Source organism: Osmia bicornis, chromosome 3, assembly GCF_907164935.1.
Source record: "Osmia bicornis bicornis chromosome 3, iOsmBic2.1, whole genome shotgun sequence".
Lineage (NCBI taxonomy): Eukaryota > Metazoa > Arthropoda > Insecta > Hymenoptera > Megachilidae > Osmia > Osmia bicornis.
The window spans coordinates 12,199,888-12,226,526 of NC_060218.1; the positions used below are offsets into that span (position 1 = coordinate 12,199,888).

Consider the following 26,639-nt stretch of genomic DNA (forward strand, 5'->3'; position numbering starts at 1 on the left):
GTGCGTAGAATAATGATTTATATCGTATCCTTTCATAAGATTTCGGAATTCTGTATTATAAAATTCCTTTCCCTTATCCGTTTGAAGATTTTTCGGTTTACTTCCATCATTCAAAACGTTTAAAAATGCATCCGTAATGTTTTTTTCCATTTTCCGTTTTCACTGCTACGGCCCAAGCGTATTTAGATAAGACATCGATGACGGTGAGTATGTGATTGTGGCCATTGTTGATTTGCGCATACTGTCGCATCTCTACGAGATCCGCTTGCCAGAGATCATCGTAACCCCGTACAATGACTCGTCTACGTCTAAAGTTACGTCTCGCTGGCTCGTGCAACTCGTTGACCAGCTGTATCTTCTCGTCCGTGATATGATTGCTCTTCACCTTCTTCATGTTTGTAAACTAACATCATGCTTTACGAACGCATCAATTTATAATCAACCCAGCTTCTCGAAGTTCTTCGATTATAGAAACGATCTCGTTGTCATGCCCCGTATGTCCTGCGGATTTCGAGGATACGAGAAGACGTAATCTATCGACGAGCTCGTTTGGGTCATTCCAGTGCACGTAGTCCACCGCGTTATCGTTAACCGCCATATCGAACGGTATCAGATTACCTCCACGCCGCTCGCTCTTCAGCAATTTTGCAATGATATATTTATACTTGTAACCCTTGTTACTTTTCACAAGCCCTGACGAGATATGGCTGCGTCTATGAGCGTTCGACGACTTTAATATTTCCGCGTATTTGTGTAAATCAGCATCGTTGAACAAGGTGTCATCAGGCATTCTCATGAATAGTAATTCGTACAAACCAGTTGTTCCTCTGTACTTCACCCCATTAATAATCACATCGTCGTTTTTGTTTACGTCGAAAACTGAACTTCAAAGCATTAATTTGTTGCGTTGTACGTATACTCCATACACGTCATCTATCTTCTTCTCGCGATCGGTAAAGAGTAATTGAATGTATTTAGCTGCCAACGGCCCCAAATTTTCCGTGAAATGGCTACGTATGTTTCCGCTAGGCTTGTTCAAAATTCGCTGCATAGAAACATTAAGATTCTCGTCGCTGTCGCCGTACGTTTCAACGGCATGTATCGATTCTTCACGATGAAAATTGGGACGATCTTTCGTCACATCCACCGTCTGTTCACTCGAAGATGTACCAGGTTCGGAATAAATGCGTGCTTTTGCAGTTTGTGCGCTTTGAGGGTTAAGAAAAGGAGTTGACGTCAATTTTTGCGGTTCTTTAATATTCAAAGTTGGGAATGTCGACTCGGATTTTATATCGATCGTGTCTGAATGTGGCGATACCGCTGACATATTCTCGATAATTCGTTCCAGCGGTTCTACCACGGGTCTCAATCGTTTTTCGATGACTCTTCGTCGATGCTCTCCGATTTGAGAGCTCTGCGTATTTTGCGTATAGCATCGCTTGTTTTAGCTATAGCATTCGCAACTTTACACGATTCTTTAATATTACTATTATCCATTGCAAAGAGAAGACGTCTACTCGCTAAAATTCTATCGATGGACTAAATGTTTCAGAAAACGGCAAATTCGTTAAATCCTTTTCTGTAACGGCCACGCTCCATCGAGCTGTCCTTGTTGATTATTACGAAACCATATTTTTGTTCCCAACACTGTGCGCACAATTTACAAAAGTTTTCGTACGACATGTCTGTATTTACATGATCATTATAAATGTGGTGTAGATTCGTGCCATCTTGTTTGAACACGATCAAAAGGTTGGTATTGTCGCGAATTAGGTGTTTCGGTATTCTCGCTTAAGTCTGACAGAGATAAAAACAGTCCACGCGCGAGTGCCTACCCATAGAGAAATATTCTCTTATCACGTCTTGCTTGTCGCACGCAACGTCATCGAATATAAACACCGAATCGGGCAGCGCCTCGTTCGGTGACACGACTTCGGCGTTATTTGAAAATGAAAAGTATCCGATTTCAGGAACATTTGTCAAAATTCGTTCAAGATATTTGTACTTTGGTTGTTGCAATGATTTTGAGTATACATATACGTTATTGAATCTTACACTGTTCGGGCTCTCGATCAGACTGATTACGACGTTCGTTTTACCGCAGTTCGATGAACCGCAAATTATACCACGTATCGTATTCGGCAAGAGGGGCCCGTGTCGTCGTCGGCGATCGTCCATGCGTGTTGTCTTCTCGTCTAAATCGAGAATAAGGATAGACAGGGGCTGCTTTGCGAAACGCATATCGTCTATATAATAACCATATATTTAATGATTCAGCCTGTTTATAGGTTGCGGAAAAGCTGCTTATCCGCGTCGCGAACGCGCTTTAACCGCGGCCGCAGAAGAGCTTTAACCGCGATTAGCCCTTTTTCTCCGCAGCGATAACGCGCTTTAACCAGCGATTTCAAGCATCTTTGATCTTGTCGTTGTCAACGATACTCCATTTTTTATCATAGTTGTTATTCCAACGTTTTTACAACGATCGATCGCCACGCCGTTTAATTCATATCGAATTTCATCAAACATAAATGCTGTGCAATTCATTTCTAGTCCAACTGAAGTTCCTGCAACATTGTCATCGCTGAGAACGAGTTTTCCTTCGACGTAAAGGTAACTCTCACTAGGAAACATGTACAAATCTTGTTGTTGAATGGGAATTCGTATTTCGTCATTATTTCCGAACGTTGTGTTGGCGTATGGGCTGTAACGATTCTTTTAGCAACTCGTTCAACGGGGTGCTGGATAATGCATTCGGCGGATTGTTGATCGGTTGAGTTTTAGCATTTATGTACAACAGCATTATGTCTAGTAATGTTTGGCATAAGTGCTGCTAGCTCTCTTGAAAGGCTATTAAATATACGGATATTTAACATATATTAAACGGTCGCGTCGTCGGAGCGTTCGACGATGTGCTCTTGCGATGTGTCCGATTTGGATATATTCCCTCTACTGAATGATTGTATAATTGTTATCGTTTTTTACATCATTATCCTTACTGCAGCTGTTGCATCTGTCGTAAAATGTTCAGCATGCCGCTGGGCCCTTCAGCGGGTCGTTCGCGGGCCGTTCGAGCCGTTCGAGCTGTTCAACAGGCCATTGATTATTATGTTTATATTCATGTTATTTTCTACACCGCCTAATATGAAGCCTCACTGTCATTTCTTCTGCACGGAAATTTATCAGATTATCGTTTTGATCGGCAATGCGTATACTAAGGTGATCAATGGCTCTCACGATAACTAGAAGATAAATGACGTTCGTAGGACTTTCCGAAATTTTATATCCTGGTGGCACGCGCGGTGAAAACTCATGAATGGTATGAACACATTGACCGCAGCTATACGCGCCAGTCGTAATATTACATTCGATCCTCAGCACATTTACTTTCATAATATTTACGGGTATATCCAACTCGTACCATTATCCTGGCTGTAATATGCGATATGTAGAAAACCCGAGAAGCGATCCTATATTATTTGGTTTGGTAAAATCGATTGTATAATCACTATATATTTCACTTTTCAAAGTGCTGTTGTTTGCACGAAATAAAATGATTTTTGTATTGTCCATTATTTTCTCTTGCAAGTATTTATTTAGCGCTTCGAGTTCGTACGAACCATCCGGTATCGTGATCTTACCATCGGCATCAAAGTAAAATTTGTTGTTGTAAAGTTAACGTTCGGTATTGTGTTGAAAGCTTGAAAATCAACGAGTCCGAGTTCGTAATTATCATTTTTCAAGTCTGTAGGTGGAAAGTAATCAGTGGTAAGCACAGAATTTTTTCCGCTTAACGGAAACGTCATCGACATCTTTGCAACTGTGAAAACTATGCGCATCGAAACTATTGTATACATTTCTAGCTAAAAAGTGCAAGCAGAGTTGTCCGCATACACTCGTATCGAATTTTTGATATTGCGTGTGATTGTGTAAGATCGTTACATGGTTTCCGAAGTAGTTTATTAACTCTGTCGGTGGTCTCAGATTTCCAAAAGAATCGAAATATTGAACACGATTACCCCGCTTTACGTAAGCTACCCAGTGTGTACCAGGACCTTTCGATTTATCTAAATTCACGATACCACATTCGTTTAAGAACGATTTAGATGGTAAATTTGTACGCATGAAAACACCTCGAAAATATGGAAAGTTCAACTTTCGTGCAAAGTTATATAAGTGTACATTTGTCATTGCGCCCTGTGGAAGCGTTACAACTTGCCGAAGCGCTTCTTTTTTTTTCTTTAATTCCTGTTCCCCGTTTATATGGTGCAAGATAAAGTCCATGTCCTTCCATAACACGATTGTGCCGTTTCACTTCCTCTAATGTTTTCCGTGCTGCAGATGCATCGTTGACTGCCTTGACGATACTTGCTGCACCGCCAGCCACCGTACCCAAAGCTGAAAGGCCCGCAGAAATAGGTACAAGTGCTGGAAGAAATCCCTCACGTTTTATAACTGGAAGTTTGCGCGACTTCGTCTTCTTCTTCTTGTTACTTTTCCGGGGTGCCATTACTTTCTTCTTTGGCTAACTCTTTGGCTAACAATATTCCAGCAACGCGCGCAGACAAAAGTATTTTCCAATCCGGTACGAATTCTTTTTATGCTAATTCGAAGATCAAATGTGCATATGCACATCGTACGACTATCGTATATGAAGTGAAATTTTTTCGTGGGATGTTTGGGTTTATATAGGTACAGAGAGAAGTTGCAAATGATGCAATACATTATGATTTATTAAAGTATAATTTGTAACATAATTTGTAACATAATCCTTTTTTCTCTGTTAAGATGTTGCAGATGCAGCTGTTATTATTGCATGAATACCTAAAGCTACTAATTCGCAATCGATAATTGAATTTGGATCATAAATATCAGTTTCTTTGATATGCTGCACAACCTCTGCAAGCACTTTTACATCTCCGTATTCCCGAACTAATGCAACAAACTCTTTAAATTTTTGTTCCACCGAATACAGTTTATCATATAATGCATTATGCATTTCAATTATACAATCATTTAAAATTACCATTTTCTCAAACGTTTTTCTCATCATGCACATACATATATCTTTGCTAATCAATTTAATTACTTTTTCGCCATATAGCACTCCAAATTTAACATTTATATCATTAAAGTTAATATTGTCGCGTGTATCTTTTGAATCGTCAAAGAAGCTGCATACGTTGCTAAGGCTGCGGCTACAATCAGCGACCATGTGACTATGTTCAGCTCGAGGCGGTTGTTTCGGCTGTCTGATAATACGAGTTGCGGGTAGAAATTGTCGCCAAGTATATTTATGCCGATTTCCAAATGCTTTGTACAGGAATCCGTCAATGGATATTTTCGGCCCAAAATTCGACTTGATAATTGTGGTGCGATTCTAGAACAAATAAATACCGTTTAAGTATGTTATTAGAACAAATAAATACCGACAGCGTTAAATAAAATGTGTTTTGAACACTTACTTCACGTCATCCTGATGTTTTGTCATTTTTTTGCGTGCCTCTTCTTCTTGAGTAGAACTTGCGGGGCGTTTCCTTTGGCAAAAAAACTCTTTGAAACTTTGAGAATACATATTTCACTTTTCACAATACAATCTCGCAAAACGATGCACTTGCGGTGATGGTCACTTTGGTTTTGCGTGTGCTTCAAACTTTAGCAAACCCCCTACCTTCTATAGTCACGAATTGCAGCGTCAGATTTGCTGCGTCAACAAAAAACCTCATTTCCAAGACGTAGAAAATATCATTTCCAAGACGTAAAAAAAGTGTGCAGGGTTTTATGTCGTAAATAGTTCAAGGTCATGGGGGGTGAGGGTAGGGTGTCACATTTCTGCTAACGGCGTCATTTCCAAGAAAAAATCATTTCCAAGACGTAGAAAAATAGTGGTCTTCCGATAAGAACAAACAGTTCAAGGTCATGGAGGGTGGGGGTAGGGTGTCATATTTCTGATGACGGTGGTGTCAAATTTCAGTTCAAGGTCATGGGGTGGGTTGTGTCTAAGGGGGGTAGTTATGGTATGAACGTGGGTAGGGGGAGGGGTAGAGGTTGTCGGGGTGGTATAATATTTCTACTGACGGTGGTGTCAAATTTCAGTTCAAGGTCATGGGGTGGGGGTTGTCGGGGGTGGTATCATATTTCTGCTGACGGTGTCAAATTACTGCTGAGTCAGCAAAAAAAATGTTAACGCCAGTGATTTAGAATCTGCATATAATAACTACTAACGTAATGCTTCATTTATATCTTCAGGCGTTTAAGCTGCAAGGAATGTACCGATTGCGATGAAACCTTTCATATTTAGTAGGATATACAGGGTGTTACGCGGCTATCTCGACACTCGAAGATTGCTAAGGTAATTCTAAACAACTTTATCCTTTGCTAAAATGTTGGTTAAGGCTTGGTTTTCGAGGTAATAACAAAAAACACCGACCAATCCGAGCGCGTACAGCTCGCAGTCCCAGGGACTGCAGTGTCGCGTACGAAAACCGGGCCTGACATAGGTCGCGAACGAACGGCTTGGCACTCCGTTGGCATAGCGAAATAAAGAAACTGAACTCGTAGAACATTTTTAGTCATTGTTTAGAATAAATACGGAACCTAATCTCTTGTCGCTTGTCATAATGTAAAATAGGAAATTCTAAGGATTCTAAACAACAAATAAAAATGTTTGAAGTGGAATAATTAATAAACATTTGAATTGGAGGCTACGTTAGTGACGAAAAATTTGAAACAATTTAAATGAAACTTTCGCATTCGTTCCTAAATTAACCTGCTACGCTGAAAGCAAATAATTCCCACTAGGTGAATGCGTCGATTCTGAACATTCGACGAAGAAACACCTCGCCTATTATTCATACCAAAGTGCAATAAATGAGGGGAGTTCACTGGCCCGATCATGAAAACAGCTGTTCTGCCGAACGTGTTTCCTGGTTTTCCAGTGACAATTATTTGCTTTCAGCGTAGCAAGTTAATTTAGGAATGAATGCAAAAGTTTCATTTAAATTATTTTCAAATTTTTCATCATTAACGTAACCTCTGTTGCGCGCAGAGAATAAATTTTTTCTCTGGGCAAAATACCGGTAATTTTAGTAAGAAACACTTTTAATGTACGTAATATAATTTAATAAACAAAAAGGGTGTGTTTAGTCTCTTTACACTACGTGGCCTTTAATTAGTAAAGGCAAAACTGGTTTATACAAATGTACTTTCAGTTGAAGTACGTTGAGCGAATTAGTCGCGTGTTCTGAATCTTTTGGAATAATAACTTGTTTTCGTCGTAAAGAGCGAAAGAGTAGGCCGATCATCGCCGCGACGCGGTTTTTATAAACGTTAGCGCGACGACAACACCGAAGGGTTTTCGGCGTTTGGCATAACTTTGCCTAATTTAAATTGACGCGCGCTTAATCCCGAACAACCTCCAGTTCAAACGTTTATTAATTATTCCATTTCAATAATTTTTATTTTTTGTTTAGAATGCTTGGAATTTCCTTTTTTACATTATGACAGGCAACAAGAGATTAGGTTCCGTATTCACTTTAAACGACTAAAAATGTTCTACCAGTTTAGTTTTTTTATTGTGCTATGCCAACGGGGTGCCGAGCCGTTCGTTCGCGACCTACGTCAGGCCCGGTTTTCGTATCAGATATTGCAGTCCCTGAGCCCGCGTGCTGTACGTGCTCAGAGTGCTCGGTGTTGTTTGTTAATAACTCGAAAGCGAACCAACATTTTGGCAAAGGAAATAGTTGTTTAGAATCATCTTAGCAATCATTCCTCTTCGGCTGTCGAGGTAGTGGCGTGACACCCTGTATATCCGCGATGATCCCACTCGCAAAAATTTATGAAATTTCTTGTTTATTAACCATTTAAATTCGGTCAATTTTTTTCGGTTTATGGTTATTAGCTGAGCAACAGAAACCCAAAATCACCTAACACTATCCTACAAATACTAAAAAGTGTTCCACTAAAAAGTGTAAAATAATTTCTATTTCATTTATACCAATTGCGACGACAGCCGCGGATCGGCATCGCGCATCGCGGGCCCCCACCGCGGCGGCCTCCCCACTCCCGCGAGCAAGGCTATAAGTAGGATCGATCGACGCGTGGATCGCACCGCGGTCGGAATAGATTCGAGAAATAACGAGTCGGTGTAAAGTTGCAAAATAGAAATATTTATTCAAAATAATAGGAATGAATTAATCTTAGGCTGGTGGGAGTGGGCCGCCGCACAGCGGGACAAAACGGCTTTCGGCGATCAAAAGTCGATTTTCGCGAATTCGAAAATTGAAAAACTAATTACATACATCGATAGAGAATAAACTGTAGTTTAACGTAGTGTAATCCGTTTTTTCATATTTCCTTCTGTTTTGCCGTGGTTCGCACTCAAAGTCAGTAGAAATTCGTCAAGACGAAACGTTGATAATATTACCCATAACTTCAATGTACGATTCTAATAAATTCTACTCGGAAAGATAAAATTCAAATGAATTACAAAGTTTACTAGATTAGTATAGATTCTATTCAGTGCATAAAATAAGTTAAAATGTTAACAACTTTTTAAATAATAGGATCTGATTGAAACGAAATACATTTAACTAAAATCTCAACTTTGCGTTTGATTTTAAAAAAATGTACACACTTGTGCAGGGCGTGATTATTACTGTAGTAAAGAGTGAACTTTCCTCTATCAGAATCAGAAAAAAACGGCTGCCCCAACCTGCCACTGCTCAAAAAAATGGCGATTGAAATAAGTTACACCAATCTTGGCCGCAGCGCACGATGATGGATAAGCAGTACCAGATACGATTATTATCCAGTTAACTGCATTCGACATGTATATTCGTTATCCAAAACTTTATTTCGGTTCAATAAAAGTGTTCAATGTAACATCTTTTTATTAAATAATAGGATCTGATTGAAACGAAATACATTTAACTAAAATCTCAACTTTGCGTTTGATTTTTAAAAAATGTGCACACTTGTGCAGGGTGTAATTATTACTATAGTAAAGAATGAACCTTCCTCTATCAAAATCAGAAAAAATCAATTGCCCTAACTTGCCCCTGTTCAAAAAAATGGCGATTGAATCAAATTATATCCATCTTGGCCGCTGCGCACGATGATGGAAAAGCAGTACCAGATACGATTATTATCCAGTTAACTGCATTCGACGTGTATATTCGTCATCCAAAACTTTATTTCGGCCTTGCAATATGCCATAATAAATTTTCATAATTGTCGAAACTATTTTCACGAATGATTTGGTATAGATCATAATAAATATAAATAAATATATTATAATAACACAAGTCTTGTCATTTTTTAATTACTAAATCCGTTTTTATTATAGTTATTAACAGTTTTGAGTCAAATTTTTGTTAAATGACATAAAATATGTCTAACAAGTGAAGGATATTGAACGCGTTACACTTTATACGTGAATATTTTGACACCCTGTAGTTGAATATGATTTATATTGGTACAACTTAAGTACCATAACATGGGCAAAATCTTCTCAAAATTTCATTACAATATTTCCAATAGAACCGAAGTTATAGATTTTTGATCGCCAAAAGCCGTTTTGTGCCACTATGCGCTGGTCTTTTATTCAAAAGTCGCGCTGCGGTGTTTCGCGCCGCGGTGGAGTTGCTGCCCGCTCGCCTACGTGGCTGTCTTCTCGTACACCGTGGTCAAACCTAGCAGTGAACGAGGCGACGACCAATCCTGGCTCGCCCTGGGTCAAGCCTCGGAACGGGACGGAATCGATTGCCATAGGCCGGATGCGGTGCCGTGTAAGCTAGCGTTCGGAACCCCGCGGACAAACCGGCGGATGTTACGGACGCGCACTAGTTTAGTCATCCTGGGTCAAACCTCGGGGCTGACGAAGCTAGGCGCCTACGGCTGCTGGACCGGTTGGGAGCTGTCAGCTCGTGATGTACGTCACGGCCCGACTGCCGGTGAACTCGTCGCCTGGACAAACCGCGACGCCGAGTCTGCCGGTGCTCCGGTCGGACCTCCTAAGAGGTCTGCTCGGGGCCGAGGCCAGTAATGCCAGAACCGTGGGACGTGGGACAAATTTTTACCCTCTCCACGACGTCCCACGACGTCCCAGTGACTCCCCTACCGCCGTTGTTTCACCTAACACAAGCGCGTTGTCCCACGTGTCCGTGTGAGCTCTGCGGGTTTGGCAGAGTTCGGCTGCTCTCGTCATTTCAACGTTATCGGTTCGATGCTCAAGCCGCTAAAGCACGTGGCAACAGCATCGACGAATCAACAAAATAATATAATTTCGTCCATGGCAATATGGCTGAATTAAGAAACCAAGAGAATCAGTTCGAATCCCGATTTTACGGTTTCAGTTCTGATTCTTAATTCATTAACGTTTTCTTAATACATAAAAATACATTTTTAATACATTAACATTGTGACGTACATTAACTTGGGAAGCAGTTAAAAAAAGGAGTTGAACTGCTTCCTTTATTTATATATTTTTTAATATTTAAGTTTTATATATATATTGTAACGTAGTGACACCCGTGCCCCCCCCCCCCCCCCGTTACAATCGCTGCGCTTCCCCCACTCAGACACCCACCTAGCGATAACCTCTAACCCTCCCCTCACCTTACCCCTTTTTCCCTACCCACCGCTGTCGGACCGATGGAGGCGACGGACTGACACACACCGAGGACCACCCTCACCAGGCGCTTCGAGGCCGGCGACAGACCCACCCCTCCAATAATCGGAGCAACGTGGGACTCCCAAGGAATCTCCCAGACGCATGAGATGATGCGGCTCAAATTGACGCAAACGTCCACCCGGAGCCATCTGTCGCCGAGCCCGCAGACCTCAGCCCACCCGTCACAGCAGGAAGTCCATCAGCCCCATCGACCCCGATCACCGGTGTATCGAAAATCGATCATCGATCCATCCCGGGCCGGAAGAGGCCCCCTTCCTAGACCCATCCCCTCCCCAAAATGTCCCGCGACGGTCTCGTCGTCGCAGCGGCAACGACGAGCCGGTATTGAGCCCTAGGCTATCAGATAAAGCGTTATAGAGATTTTGTTGAGAGTTGTAAGAGCGATTTGAGAGTGTCGAGTAGTGAGTTTGAGTGAATCGTGTGGGTAAGCCCTTTGACTACCATTTCTCCATTGTATTGTGAGTTTGGCAACGCACCCCTTCTTGTTTTGAACCCCCTTCTCGCTTCGAACCCCTTTTTGTCAATACCCCCTTTATTTCGTAAACTACGCGTAACGTAGAGACCTCCGCGAGAACCCATCCTGACCCTGTACCTTCCCACCCCAAGCTATTTCCTCCTCGCGCACTCCCCCGCGAAAGTGTACGGACGTAAGTGCCCAAGACCCCTCCGTTGTGAATTCCCCAATACCCCTTTCTCTCTCTCCTTTTGATTTCGATTGCCACGTTACGTGGCTGGCGCCCAACGATAAATTGTATTTTGCGACAACCCCTCTGTATAGAGTGAACCCCCGAAAGGGTCACAAATTTTGGCGCCCAACGTGGGGCCACGGAATATTACGGTCAAAAAACTCTCGCGTAGTCCCCCGTTATATTTGAAAATATTCAAAATCAGCCGAGAAGGTGCCCGTTGCCGAGCCTCTTGTTGCCAGTTTTTTTTTGCTAAGTATCGCCGGTCGAACGCGGTGTGGTGTTCGGAATTTGTCTCTCAAGAGTCCCAGAGGACAAATAAACATAGCCGACCCGACACGTACGCCGTTTTCGACCGAGCCGTTACCGGTATTGATATTTGTGAATTTGAAGTACTATCTGTACCAAAAATATTATTTTCTTTTGTGTGTGCCCTCCAAATTGAAAAGTTTGTTCGCGGTTTGCCGATATCGAGGGCCCAGGCCGTGCCTTTTGCCGACCGTGGGCACTCTATCGAGCCTCTTTCGGTTCAAATCTTTTTTTCAGCTCCCCCCCCTTTCTTTCAGATAGCGATTGCAGGATACAGTATTTTGATTTTTCTATCATTATTGCATTTGATTTTGAAATTGTTGTGCCTGAATTTAAATTGTTTCCTTTCCCCTTGTACCCCCGTATTCTTTTCAGGACCCTTTAACCCCTTTTTCGCCCTTTCCATTTTGGGAACTTTCGCGAACGAACCCAGTATTTGAAATACCGCGAAAATGGAGTCCGCCGAAACCCGCGAGATGCGAAAGCACATCGGTGATTTAGAGATCGTGGAGCTAATTAGACTAATGGACCACGCGCAGTTGAATTTGCACGGTACCCCAGACGAGCTACGCGACCGCTATTTAAGGGCGGAAGTACGTCGCGTCCTTGGCCCGGAAGCCGCGCCATGGGACACGGCAAACGATAATACCAGTGACCGACTCCCATTTACCCTTTCCGCGGCGTGGGTAGCACCCTCCGCCGACGATACCCCTCCCGAAGATCCCAGTAATCCTCCACCGAGTCAAGGCAACGAACCTGCTGACGAAACCGATCCACCCGTTCAGGAAACCACCCCTGAATCTTTCCCCGAACTCCCGCACACGTCCTATGTCCCCAATCCCACCACTATGGTTTCCACTGCGACCATGACAACCACCACCACCACGGTCACTTCCGTCTCCCGTCCGACCCCCGCACAATCTAGGTTAATCAACCCTGACCAGTCACCAAATGACCCACGGCGCGAAAGGGTAACGTTCGCGCCGGATCCGGTCGAGGAAAGACCCAACTTTACCGTAAATTCCCCTCCCAACCTCCCGGATAATCCTTTCGATAACCCTCCCGTAATACCGACCCTTCCACGTCAACCCCATAACCCTTTTTCCCGCTTCTCCGACTTTTCCCACCTGTATCGCGACGACCAAGAAATCATTCCACCCTCCTTGAGTAGCACGCGCATCCCCGTACGGATCCAGGAGCCCCCAATACCCCTTTCGACCCGATGGTCCAACCCTATCCCAGCCCCACGCGGACAATACCAAAATTTCACGTACTCATTGCCGAATCCACCGGACCACCAGCCCGACCCGGCTCCTCTCCCTTACCCGTCAATTCCGCCCCATCACGTCCTGAAGTTTCCCTGTTCCATACCAACCCTTTCCACCCTTCGACCGGCGAACCCCGGGGCCCCACGCGCGGGTCAGGAAGAGACCGCGCTGCCGAACTTTTCCGCAAGTGGCGAATCTCCTTCGCGGGGGCCCCCGGGGAGGACGGAGAAGGGTTCCTAGAAACCCTAGCAGAATACGCGACCGGACACCGACTAATGGAGGAAGAAATGTTGCTGGCGATCCCCTTCGTCCTCACCGGTTCCGCGCGGGCCTGGGCCCGGGGCCAGACGAACAATTGGTCCACCTATGAGGAGTTCCTGGAGGGATTCCGCCTCCAATTCATCCCGACGAACTACCAGGACCGGTTATGGTGGGACGTAATCACGCGAACCCAGGGAGAGCGGGAGACCCTGGCGGAATATTTACGGAAACTGCAGGTGAAGTTTGCCCGCGTCGATCCCCCCGTCCTCGAGCGCGAGCGACTGGCCATCGCGAAAAGAAACCTCCACCCACGATATAAATATGTCGTTGACTTCCATCCTCCCCGATCGTTTGACGACCTCCTTAAATTAGGAGCATGGGTAGACGAGGCCCAAAGATACACCCGCGATTATCGCGAACCCCCACCAGCGGAAACGACCCTTATTTCCGAATGCGGGTATATACCCCCGCGAAGTTCCCGACCCAGACTGGCGGCGGCGGCCGAAACCGCCCCGCCATCCTCACACCACCCTAAGCCTCGTAATCTTCTTCCCAGACCCTCTACCCCTCCTAACACGCCCCCAAGAACCCGTAGAGAACCCAGGAGTGCTCCCTGGGCCACGTACTCCTCCCCCGTCACCGCCACCGCCCCGAAGACACCCTTATGCATCCCAGTACTCCAATACAGCCCGATCCTCCACCCCCGATCGCCCTGCTACACCTCCTCCTCCCCTAACGATTACCGAAATCCCTAGTCTAATGTCTCTCCCCATGACACCACCTCCTGCCGGTAGTAATGTCCCGAAATCCTCTAATGCATCGACTACCAACCGCCATACTTCATACGCCCAAGCGACTTCCGGTTCCCGATAACAACCTCACCGTTCCGCGGCCCCAACCTCCCAATCTCCCCTGCCCGGCCAGTGCTGGAATTGCGGCCAGCAGGGACACTGGTTCGGTGCTTGCCAACAAACGCGGAGAAAATTTTGCTTCCGGTGCGGAACGTTTGACGTGATCGCACCGGAATGCCCGAGATGTCTGTCGGGAAACGCACCCGGAGGTCGGCGGTAAGGGTCGACGCAACCTCCACGAAAACACCGATCCAACACCCCGGATCCCGTGTCCTACGCTCCCCACAAATTCCTCCAACCGCCCCCATTCCAACCCCAAGGAAATCACTTTTAGAAGAGCCCCGTACAGAACCCTATCCCGGCGATAACCGCATTTTCCTCCCTTTACAGCACGGTAAATACATTTTCCAAGCCCTCCTTGACACCGGCGCAACCCATTCTTATGCAGGTCCCAAAATTGCTGAATTATTTAGACCACATTTAACCCCTTCCCAAGCCTGCATGATCCTAGCCAATAATATAAAAGAGAGAATCCTCGGGGAAGTCACCGTCGCGATCCAGGTCGATGACGAAGTCCACAACCTCCCCCTCCGCGCAAGCGAGTCATTGGGGTATGAGGTAGTCCTAGGGATGGATTTTATCGCCCGATTTGGAGTGACCATAGACGGAGATCTAAGGTCGTGGCGGACCCGAACGGACCTCTTCATCCCTTTTACCCTGAATCCTATCCCCACCCTTTTCCCATGAACCCCGCGTGCGCCGGACTCTCCGAAGCAACTCCCGAGGAAATCTCGGGAATTCAAACCCTCCTGGACCATCTCATTCCACCCCCATCCTCCACTCTAGGAACCACTCCTCTCGTAACCCATTCCATTGATGTGCAAGGTCACCCTCCAATTAAACAACGTCCCCGTCGTATGGCTCACCGAGTTTTAGAAGCTGCCCAAAAAGAAGTAGATTCCATGCTCCAAGCCGGTATAATTGAACCCTCCTCTAGCGCTTGGTGCAGTCGTCCTGTCCTAATTCCCAAACCCAATGGCTCCTATCGATTTTGTATTGATTACCGTGACGTTAATAAAGTCACTAAAAAAGACGCCTATCCCCTCCTTAGCATGGACCGTATTCTTGATAGCCTCCGAATAGCCCGTTATATTTCTAAATTAGACCTCAGCCAAGCGTACTTCCAAGTCCCCCTTGATCCCTCCAGTAAAGAAATTACCGCGTTTGCAGTCCCGGGTAGAGGCCTTTTCCAATTCACCCGCATGCCCTACGGCCTCACCAACGCCCCCGCAACCTTCCAACGAATAATGGATAAATTGATTACCCCCGATTGGGAACCCCACATTTTCGCATATTTAGACGACGTGGTAATCGCGACCGACAGGTACGAGGAACATCTAGAATGGCTCACAAAAGTCCTCACCCGCTTAAAAGAAGCAAATTTAGAGATCAATCGCGAAAAAAGCGAATTTTGTTGTTCTGAGGTCCGATATCTCGGCTTTCTAATAAATAAAGACGGCATGATAGCCGATCCAGAAAAAATAGAACCCATCCTTTCCTACCCTCCTCCCACAACCCTTAAACAACTCCGACGTTTCCTGGGGATGGTAAAATGGTATTCCCGATTCCTAAAAGATGTTTCCAAAGATCAAATTCCCCTCACCCGCCTTTTACAAAAAGATGTTGCTTGGGAATGGGGTCCTGAACAAGAATCCGCCTTTGAAACCTTGAAAATTGCCCTCACCAAAACTCCCGTCTTGGCTCGTCCCGATTTTACCCTTCCCTTTTCCCTCCAAACCGACACTAGCGATACGGCTATCGGGGCAGTTCTCGTACAAACCGTGGACGGTGAAGAGCACCCGATAGCCTACGCTAGCCGTTCCCTTACCCGCGCGGAGAGAAATTACTCCGTAACCGAAAGAGAGTGTCTGGCCGTCGTGTGGGCGACCCAGAAATTCCGCCCCTACATTGAAGGTTCCGAAGTCACCGTGGTGACGGACCATAACAGCCTCCGGTGGCTTCACCACCTTAAGGACCCCACAGGACGATTAGCCCGTTGGGCCTTGACCCTTCAAGGCCAACATAGGTTTTCATAGGAAAATCGTCCACCGTAGGGGAACCCACAACGTCGTGCCAGAAGCTCTCTCCCGAATGTACGGCGACCCCATAGACGGCATAGCCGCCGTTGGTAATGACCCTGACCCGTGGTACTCCAATAAACTCCGTGATGTTAGTGATTTTCCCTCCAAATATCCCGACTGGACAATCGAAGATAACCGATTGTATTACCACCGTCCTAATTCCCTCCTAGACCCCATTGTCCCCGACCTTGACGGTTGGAAATTAGTCCTTCCCCTTTCCTCACGCCAAAAAGCCCTTTCTGATGCCCACGATCCTCCCCAATCCGGTCACCTTGGCATTGATAAAACCTATTACCGTCTGACACAGGACTTCTACTGGCCTGGAATGTTCCCGGACGTAGTCCAATTTGTCAGGCGGTGTTTTCAATGCCAACAAAGTAAAGTTTTGCAGCGGCCACTGGCGGGGCTGATGCGGGAGCGCCCGGTGGAGGCGCCCTGGACCGTCGTGGCTGCTGACATTATGGGTCCCTTCCCTCTCAGTAAATCCCAAAATAAATATCTCCTCGTTTTTCAAGACCTTTTTACAAAATATATCGAAGTAAAACCCCTCCATAAAGCTTCCGCCAAACCAATCCTTTCTGCCTTTGAGTCCCTTGTCCTCCACCGATGGGGATGCCCCAAATTCCTCCTTACAGATAACGGTACAGAATTTTGTAACAGAGACGTGATGAACAGACTGACAATGTACGGAATCAAACAGACGACAATCCCTCCCTACCACGCCCAAGCCAATCCCGTTGAAAGAGTTAATCGAACCCTTAAAACAATGATCACGACGTTTATTGGAGAAGACCACCGAAATTGGGATAGACATCTCCCCGAATTTTGTTTTGCCTATAATACCGCCGTATATTCCTCTTCCCTCGTTTCTCCCGCGTTCCTCAATTTTGGTCGAAACCCCCGTCCCATCCAAAACCTCCACCACGGAATTAAATCAGATTCCTTAATAACTCCCCGAAATCCCCAAGAATGGTCCAACCGCATTTTCCGTTTAACCCTTTTATACGATATCGTCCACAGAAATCTAGAGAAAGCCTCCTATCGTCAAGCCTCCTATTATAACCGTGGGCGTCGTGACAAGCGTTACCAAATCGATGACCTCGTCATGAGACGCCAACGAATTCTTTCCTCCGCAGCCCACAACTTTGCATCCAAACTCGCCCCAAAATTTTCAGGCCCTTATACAATTTCCAAAATCCTTTCCCCTGTAGTGTACGAATTAAAAGACTCCGTCGGAAATATCATTCCGAAAGTTCACATCAAAGACCTCAAACCCTTTAGACCTCCTCCAAATTTTGACAATTCAGTTTCCGATAACCCTTTCTCGAATCAAGATATTGATGATATTTCCCAACCAGGGCCCTCTTCACAAACCCACGACACTTCCACCCAACAAACACCACAACAGACACCCACGCTAATGTCCCCTTCCGCGCCTATCCCTACTCCAGCGCCTCGTCGAGGACGAGGGAGACCCCGAAAAATCCGAACACCCCAAAACATTCCACCGATAATAAACACACCACCCACCCCTATCCTACTCCCTCGTCGAGGGCGAGGGAGACCCAGAAAAATGCAAATACCTCCAAATAATACCCAAGTTATGATGCCCGTACCCGCTCCTACTGCACCCCCTCGTCGTGGACGAGGGAGGCCCCGAAAAGTTCAAATACTCCCAAATCCCACGCAAATCATACCCTCCCAACCAGTTCCTTCTCAACCCCCTCGTCGAGGACGAGGACGACCCCGAAAATACCCCCTAAACCCTTCAGTAAACGTAATTAGGACCGAACACCCTTCCATACCTCCCCTCATGTCCTTACATATTCCCCGGCCCAGGACACTCCTAACAAATAAAGGAAAATTTATCAAATTTGGCGCTCGACCCACGAATGAAATCTGTAGAGAATAAAGAATTTAAACAAAAATTTGGCGTGGTAACACTCAGCACGATTAAAGTACCCAGAAATGCGATAAGCCACCCACAATAATAACCCTCCACCACTCAAGTCGCCCCTAAATAAGAAGCCCCCCGCTGACACACTGACGCTCCCAACAGGTTGAGGTATGTTTGCATCACGACGAGGAGGGCGAGGTCGGGGAAGCAGGGCCCGCCGGAGGGGGCCGGCGCCGCGGCGACCGCGGCTATATAGGGGCCAACCGCCGCCCAAAACGGCAGAAGTGGCCGTGCAGACGGACTCGTCTGAGTCCGATTACGTCACGCCTCCCCCATCCCCCACTCCCCCTCCTACCCCACCCACCCCTGAACTTCCCTCGACACCCGAACCCCTAACCCCATCCCAAACCCCCCCACCCCACAGGCCCCAATTGGCAAAATTAAGAGCGGCCATCCGTCGCATCCCCATCCCTATCCCGGTTCAACACCCCATCCCTCCTCCACACCCCAACACCCCAACAGACCCCCACCTAGCTGCCCTACGGACCGCAGCGGCCCGCAGGGAAACCCAGGAGAACCCCCCACCCACTCCAACACCAGTTGTACCACCCCATCCTCAATCCCTGAAATTCCTCCACCAAACCTTGGCCCGTTACCCCCAACCCGAACCCTCATTCCCTCAGTACCCCTATCCTACACGCTCCCAACCCCCCGAAATCCCATCCCTCATGTCTCTCAGAATCCCCCCTCCACCCCTGATGTCCATTAAAATTTCTAAACCCCGCAACCTCCCTTAAACCTTCCCTCCTTTCCCCTTTTCTCTTATCTTTCTCTTCTCTCCGTTGTTCCCTCTCTCCTTGTCCCCCTTTTTCTCTCTCTCCCCCCCACCCTGGTCTTCGTGATCCTACACTCTAGAGCCCTCCCTAACCCCTTTCCACATTCCGACCCTTCGTGCTCCTTCCCGCCCCATCGGGGCCTCCCGCGAAAAACCTCCCAGAGTTCCTCTCTCGGTCCATGGATGTTCGAACGCGCGAAAACGTCCGACTAGTAGCGTATTTGGAACAGAAGTCATCATGGCAACGACGAACCCCCCCTTATTCCTTACAAAATAAATTAGACACAACAATCATCACAAATCAAAAGGCAGGTAAAATTATATAATCTTCCTCCACCCACCGTTTAGCTTCTCCCCCCTTTTCTTTCGTTTGGCCAGATACTAATTCATCTTCATTGCAGGTCCATCAATCAATAGTTAATTGTATTCCAAACGGCAACAAGAGGGTCGCTCAGACCCGCGCCCCCCCTGGATGAGAGCGTGAACCCCCGAAAGGGTCACAATATATATGTATGTATGTGATACAAAAGTGATCTCTTCAATTAGATATTACTGTTATTCTATTTATTACAATACGTAAATGCAAAGACATACGAGAAAAATTGGTTAGGATAGAATCTAAGGATATAAAGAAATTTCAATTTTTTACGGTTGGTTAGGTTTATTTTTTATTCGTTACAACTATTATCATTTTGTTCTGTGAATAATCATTAAACTGAAAGACAGAAAAGTACAGTTTGATTTTTTTGTTAATTTGTACTACGTATTTCATCAGGTTTCCGGCAACTGTTGCAGCTGGTCCACGCTTATACGATTCTGAATATTTTACCTTTCTATAATACATTTAGGAAACAAATAAAAATATAGTTTAGTAATTGTTATAATACAGTATCAACTGTTAACCTTATTAAAAACTTATCTCATTTTGCGTAATTATTCTGCATTTTCGCTTCCTTGTTTTGTAATGACGAATGACAGATCTTTTTTCAATGAAACTTTTACTAGTGCATTTGTGAGATTTTTCGATTAAAACAAGATCAAACATGGTATAATTTGAATTATAATTTTTATTTACTTATTTATATCTAAATAAGTAAAAATAATGCAAATTATATGGTGTTTGGTCTTATTTTAATCAGAAGATCCTTACAATGACATTGGTAAAAGTTTCATTTAGCAACAATGCAAAATAAAAAAGTTATTGCTCAATTAACATTGTCTCACTCAAATGTTTTTTCTCGGGCCCTTTAATTCTCGGACCTCTTTCTCTTTCGCTATTTGTCTTTTTCTACGTTCGCCAGCATTCAAGAACTCGCTCGAGCCAGCGTCAGATACTTTCAGGAGAATCGGGAAAATCCAGCAGAATAACACATTCTATACTGAAAGAATATACTAACATATCTGTCTAAAAAAATTTTAATAAATCTGGCAACAGATTTAGTTTTGGACTGCTTTTCTTAAGTAATCAGAATTTCACCATTCTTCTGTACAGATCGTGTGTAGCAGTTTGTAGCAAATTCAACATATATTCGATATTATGTAGAATACACAACCGATCGAAAAATATTAAAAATCCAGGATATTTTGTGCCGTTTTTTATATGTTAAAGGCGATTGAAATGAAATAAATGACCAACAATGAATAGTATAAGAAAGGTGATCGCTGTTCATCTATTTCCTTTTTACGATGTACAGGATTGCCTCGAAATAAGCAAGTGGCTCGGGACCGAACAGTTGCTTATTTCGAAGCAGAGACCACTTGCTTATTTCGAGGCAATCCTGTATTTTTTCCACAAGTGACGGTTTCCTAACAATTTACAGTACAGTAAAATCTGGATATAGCAAGAGAGATTGGGATCTAAGCGAGGTGTTACACGCGACGCCAGCCATGCGTGAACGTAGAAAGGGACAGGCAGTAGAGGAGAGAAAGAGAGGTTCAATGAACAAAGGAAAGAGCCGAAACATATCGGTGTGACTAATACTAATTCAGTTATAAAACATTTTTATTTTTGACTTTTCTTAAATGAAATTTTTACTAGCGCATTGGCCAGACTTTTCTGATTAAAATGATACCAAACACGATATAGTTTGATTTGTAATTACATGCTAAAATTGATGTTAAAAGTAGACGAAAAGCCAGAGAGATCGAATCAAAACAATGCCTATATCCACGCAAAGTGTAGAAGTTTGACCGAACGTCTTGCATATACTCAGGTTTTACTGTACTGTAAATTGTTAGGAAACCGTCTCTTGTGGAAGAAATACATCGTAGAAAGGAAATAGATGAACAGCGGTCACCTTTATTACACTATTCACTGTTAGTCATTTATTTCATTTCAATCGCCCTTAACATATAAAAAACGGCACAAAATATCATGGATTTTTAATCTTTTTCGATCGGTTGTGTATTCTACATAATATCGAAAATGTGTTGAATTTGCTACAAACTGCTACACACGACCCGTACAGGAGAATGGTAAAATTCTGATTACTTCAGAAAAGCAGTCCGAAAATAAATCTGTTGCCAGATTTATTAAAATTTTTTTAGACAGATAAATTAGTATATTCTTTCAGTATAGAATGTGTTATTCTGCTGGATTTTCCCGATTCTCCTGAAAGTGTCTGACGCTGGCTCGAGTGAGTTCTTGAATGCTGGTGAACGTAGAAAAAGACAAATAGCGAAAGAGAAAGAGGTCCGAGAATTAAAGGGCCAAAAAATAAACATCTGAGTAAGACAATATTAATTCAACAATAACTTTTTTATTTTTCATTTTTGCTAAATGAAACTTTTACCAATGTAATTGTAAGGTTCTTCTGATTAAAATAAGACCAAACACGACATAATTTGCATTATATTTACTTATTTATTTAAAACCTAATGCAAATATATAATGTAACTATAATTCAAATTATGTCGTGTTTGATCTTGTTTTAATCGAAAAATTTCATCAATACGCTAGAGGAAGTTTCATTCAAAAGAAAAATCAGTCATTATAAAGCAACGAAGTGAAAGTGCAGCATAAGTACACAAAAAAAACATAAGGTTTATAGCAAGCTTAACATTTTCTATTGTATTATGGTAATCACTATATTATAGTTTTGTTTCCTTGTTGTATTATAGGAAAATAAAATATGCAATATCGTATAAGCGTGGACCAGGTGCAATAGTTGCAAGAAACCTGATATGTATATGTATAACAAATTAAATGAGGAATCAAATTGTATCTAATCCATCTTTCATTGTAATGACCATTCAGAGAATAAAATTATAATAGTTGTGAGGAATAAGAAATAAAACTAACAAACCGTTAAAGATTGAAATTTCTTTATATCCTTACAATTTAACCTAACCAATTTTCCTCGTATGTCTTCGGATTTACGTATTGTAATAGTTAGGATTAATATCTAATTGAAGAAATTACTTAAATATTAATTTAAAAAATATCAAAGAAAGATGCAGTTCAACTCCTTTTTTTAACTGCTTCCCAAGTTAATGTATTTCATAGTATTAATGTATTAAAAAAACGTTAATGCATTAAGAATCAGAACTGAAACCGTAAAATCGGGATTCGAACTGATTCTCCTGGTTTCTTAATTCAGCCATATTGCCATGGACGAAATTATATTATTTTGTCGATTCGTCGATCCTGCTGCCACGTGCTTTAGCGGCTTGAGCATCGAGCCGATAACGTAGAAATGACGAGAGCAGCCGAACTCTGCCAAACCCGCAGAGCTCACACGGACACGTGGGACAACGCGCTTGTATTAGATGAAACAACGGCGGTAGGGGAGTCACTGGGACGTCGTGGGACGTCGTGGAGAGGGTAAAAATTTGTCCCACGTCCCACGATTCTGGCATCACTGGCCGAGGCCCCAAGGCAACCCATCGATCCACGCGTCGATCGATTCTACTTATAGCCTCGCTCGCGGGAGTGGGGAGGCCGCCGCGGTGGGGGCCCGCGATGCGCGATGCCGATCCGCGGCTGTCGTCGCACCCCCCTCCTCCTCCAGGAAGACTAGGCGTATCAGCCTGGTCGCGCAGATGATAAGGAAGGCTACGCAAATTACCTCTGTGTACGTGCACCAGGTCACGTTCCCTCAGCGGTCCAGTAATACCGTCCATTGCTTCCCTGCGCTCAGGAAGCGGTGACGTCGGATGGGCCTGTACAGGCGAATCGACGTCCCGTCGGGGAGGTGACAGGGGATGCACATATTGTCCGCGGCTGGTCCTGCTCCGCAGACGATCCCTAATGTTGCCCCGGTCGGCTGTTCCGGTGGTCGTTGCTGGCGGCACTATCCCTCGCCCGGTTGGGCTATGATTGGTAGTGGCCCCGGTGGCGGTCCTGGTGGGGGGCTTGGTGGCGGTAAGTCCACGCCGTCTGCTGTCGCGGCTGCCCTTGCGACCGCTTCCGCCGGTATCCTGGCCGGGGCTGTTGCCGGCCTGTTTTCCCCTGGCGTCTGCTTTAGTCTTGGAGGCCGGTCCCCTGGTGCCAGCGGGGCTGGTGTCCGTTTGGCGGCTATTAGTTCGCCGACGGGTGGTCACCTCGCTGGAGTCTGGACCCTGCTGGACCGTGTCGGCTTCCTGGCCGGGGCTTGGGCCTGTGGGTCCGCCGCTACTTGTTTCGGCCTTGTGACTCGGACGAACTTTTTCCAGTCCTTGCTGGTCATGTTTTGCGGCTCGTCCCTGGCCCGTTCTCTTAAGGCTAGGCGGCGGAGTGCTGCTTCGATTTCTTGGGCGTTGGCTTGTCTGCGAGCCATCGTGAATCTGATTTCGTGGCTGATGCTGCCGACCTTTTATCGCCGGCGAGGCTGGTCCGTTGTGGTGGATGCTGGTGACGTCAGCTGGCTGCGCGTCTTGGTTGCGCGGTAGGCTGCCGACGCTGCGCGGCTGCGCGGTTCTGGCGCCGGTTACCGGTTTCATGTCTCGCACGTGGACGTGATCTGCGCGTCTGCCTCGGTTGTCGCTGAGGTCGAAGATGACCGGTGAGATTCTTTTGTGGACCCTAAAGGGTCCGGTGTAGCGTTCGGCGAGTTTTGCGTTTCTACTCTGCGCCTTATTTGAGAGTGTATGGGTGCGTTTCCATACGCGCTCACCGATTTTTGGTTGCCAATCGCGCCTGCGCAGATTGTAATGGCGTTGCTGTCGCTGGAATTCTTGTGCCAGCCGGACTCGTGCGAGTTCTTGTGCGTCCTGTAGATGTTTTAGCCAGGTCGTCCACGGAGTTTTAACTTTCTGGCGGTTTTCTTGTTGCAGGCTTCCTGGTGGTGTGAGCTCTCTCCTGGTATTTATATGTGCCGGGGAGTATCCTGTTGCGTCGTGACGCGCTGGTTTGTAGGCGAACGCGATCTCGGGTAGCTGTTCGTCCCAGGTTCGTTGTGATTTGCCTAGGCCTTGGCTAATCATTGTTTTTATCACCCGGTTTGTGCGCACCGACCAGACCGCCCCGTTACATGGCGCCCGAACAGTTTCGATAGAAGCGACGGTGGAGCCACCGGTGTCGAAAATTTAGTATATAAGGAATGAGCGAACGGACCCGGGATGAGAAGCTTACGAGCAATCAAAGCGACAACACCAAGAGCGATCCAGAAGAAGAAGACGAGAACGAGAACGAGAACGAGAACCAGCTACGAGACTAGACCGCGCTGCAGAACCAAGTTCGAGCCGAACACTGAACCAGAGGTATCATCCTGCGATAACCAGGCCTGTTAAACCTGCCAGCCAGACGACCGAGCTAGCTACAAGCTGCCAATCTAGGCAGAACCAGTGGCAACGAAATAGTTAGCACCGTCCGAGTAACACCGAAGATGCCGAGCGAAAAGAGGACCGGTATCGCATGGGTCTACCGCCTGAAGAAGGACCAGTTGAGCGACGAGCTAAGTCACCGAAACCAACCGACCACTGGAACTTGGGTCCAGCTGCGACTACGCTTGGCGGAGTACGTGCGAGAGCACCCGAACGAGTTTACCGATCGGCCACAGGACGAACCAGGCTACAAAGAGGACGTCGACCGGACCAGGGACTTCGAGGAGTTTCATACCGAAATCGCTCGCGATTGGCACCAAAACACCTTAAGCCGGGTATCCACCGGTATCAAACGCCCGCATCGTATCACCGTTCCGAACCCTTTTGAATAGGCAAGCGTTGCCTCGTTGCATGCCACGGCGTGCTACGGCTCGGACAATAGTTCTTCGTTTCTTGAAAGAAACTCTTATAGGCGAGAAGTTTCGATTTGCTGCATGCTGTTTCTTTATTGTAATCGTCCAAACCATATCGTGTTTGGTATCATTTTAATCAGAAAAACGTCACAAATATCTTGGTAACAGTTTTATAAGAAAAAAATGAAAAATAACAAAGTTCAGTCGTTGCATTAGTATTATCTCACTGATATATCCGATTCCAAATCATATTATCTCGTGCCCCAAGTGTCATGTTTCCACTTGACATAGCATTTCGGACCTTCGCCTGGGTATGTTGTTTTTACGTTTCAAGTGGTCTCCGAACCTATGCTTTGAACAGCAAGAAACCGACAATTTTCGGATCGGCCCGTTCCTTCACCTCCGTATCACAGCCCAATAGAACTTTCGATACTCGGCAACGGAAAAATCTCTGGAAAATTAATATTGTCCTTTTTCAATAATCATACAGGTGATTATTAACATTGCTCTTTTATGTACAGCGTATCACCGAAGATAATTGAGTAGTTGTTCTATGCGGATTCTAAATCACTGGCGTCAACATTTTTTGTAATTTGACACCACACCGTCAGCAGAAATATGATACCCTCCACCCCGACAATATCCACCCCTCTCCCCACCCTATGACCTTGAACTGAAATTTGACACCACCGTCAGCAGAAATATGATACCCCCCCCCCCCCTCCCCCGCCCCGTAACCACCGCCCTCAGCAGAAATACCCACCCTATGACAACCCCCGCCCTATAACCCCCCCCCTCAGCAGAAATACCATCCCTATGACAACCCCCGCCCTATAACCACCCCCTCAGCAGAAATACCCACCCTATGACAACCCCCGCCCTTTAACCACCCCCTCAGTTGAAATACCCACCCTATGACAACCCCCACCCCATAGCTATCCCCGCAGGAGAAATATCCCCCCCCCCCGACCTTGAACTGAAAGTTGACACCATCAGCAAAAATATGATACCCCCCCCCCCCATGACCTTGAACTATTTTTGTCTTATCGGAAGACGACACAAGGCCCCAGCCACTTTTCTACGTCTTGAAAATGGGATTTTTTGTTGGCGCAGCAAATCTGATGCTGCAATTCGCGACTATAGAAGGTAGAGGTTTTGCTCATGACCTTGAACGAATTTTTCTACGTCTTGGAAATGCGGTTTTTTGTTGACGCTGCAGAGTGAACAGCAATTAAACACTTTCGTCAATGACAGCCCCACTTTAATAAAATGGGAGAAAATTTTGCAATGTGTGTCATATGTAGTTTGACAATTAGAAGTGCAAGGCTACTTAACGTGTTTGTGGAAAAGAGAAATGGAGGTCATGTTACTGCAAGAACTCGAACGCATCACCGAATTATTGGCGCAGCGGGCGATAAACATCAATACTGAAGATGAGCGTTGTGATTGCTTGATGCAATGTGACCAGTGCATCGAATTGATAGACGAACGATTACAAATGGGAGACGATTTATCAGTCGAAGGATGGCGAGATATAGAAACATAC

General features: G+C 45.4%; 1 protein-coding gene across 1 annotated transcript in view; it reads right to left on the reverse strand.

Annotated features, from left to right (window-relative positions):
• The window catches only part of LOC123987684 (zinc finger CCCH domain-containing protein 18-like), a 32,480-nt gene extending 8,139 nt beyond the window's left edge, over positions 1 to 24,341 (reverse strand). Inside the window, exon 1 of the mRNA XM_046285156.1 lies at positions 23,006 to 24,341. Coding sequence (XP_046141112.1) covers positions 23,006 to 24,341 — 1,336 coding nt within the window. The remainder of the gene's footprint in view (positions 1 to 23,005) is intronic.
• Between the last annotated feature and the right edge of the window lie 2,298 nt (positions 24,342 to 26,639).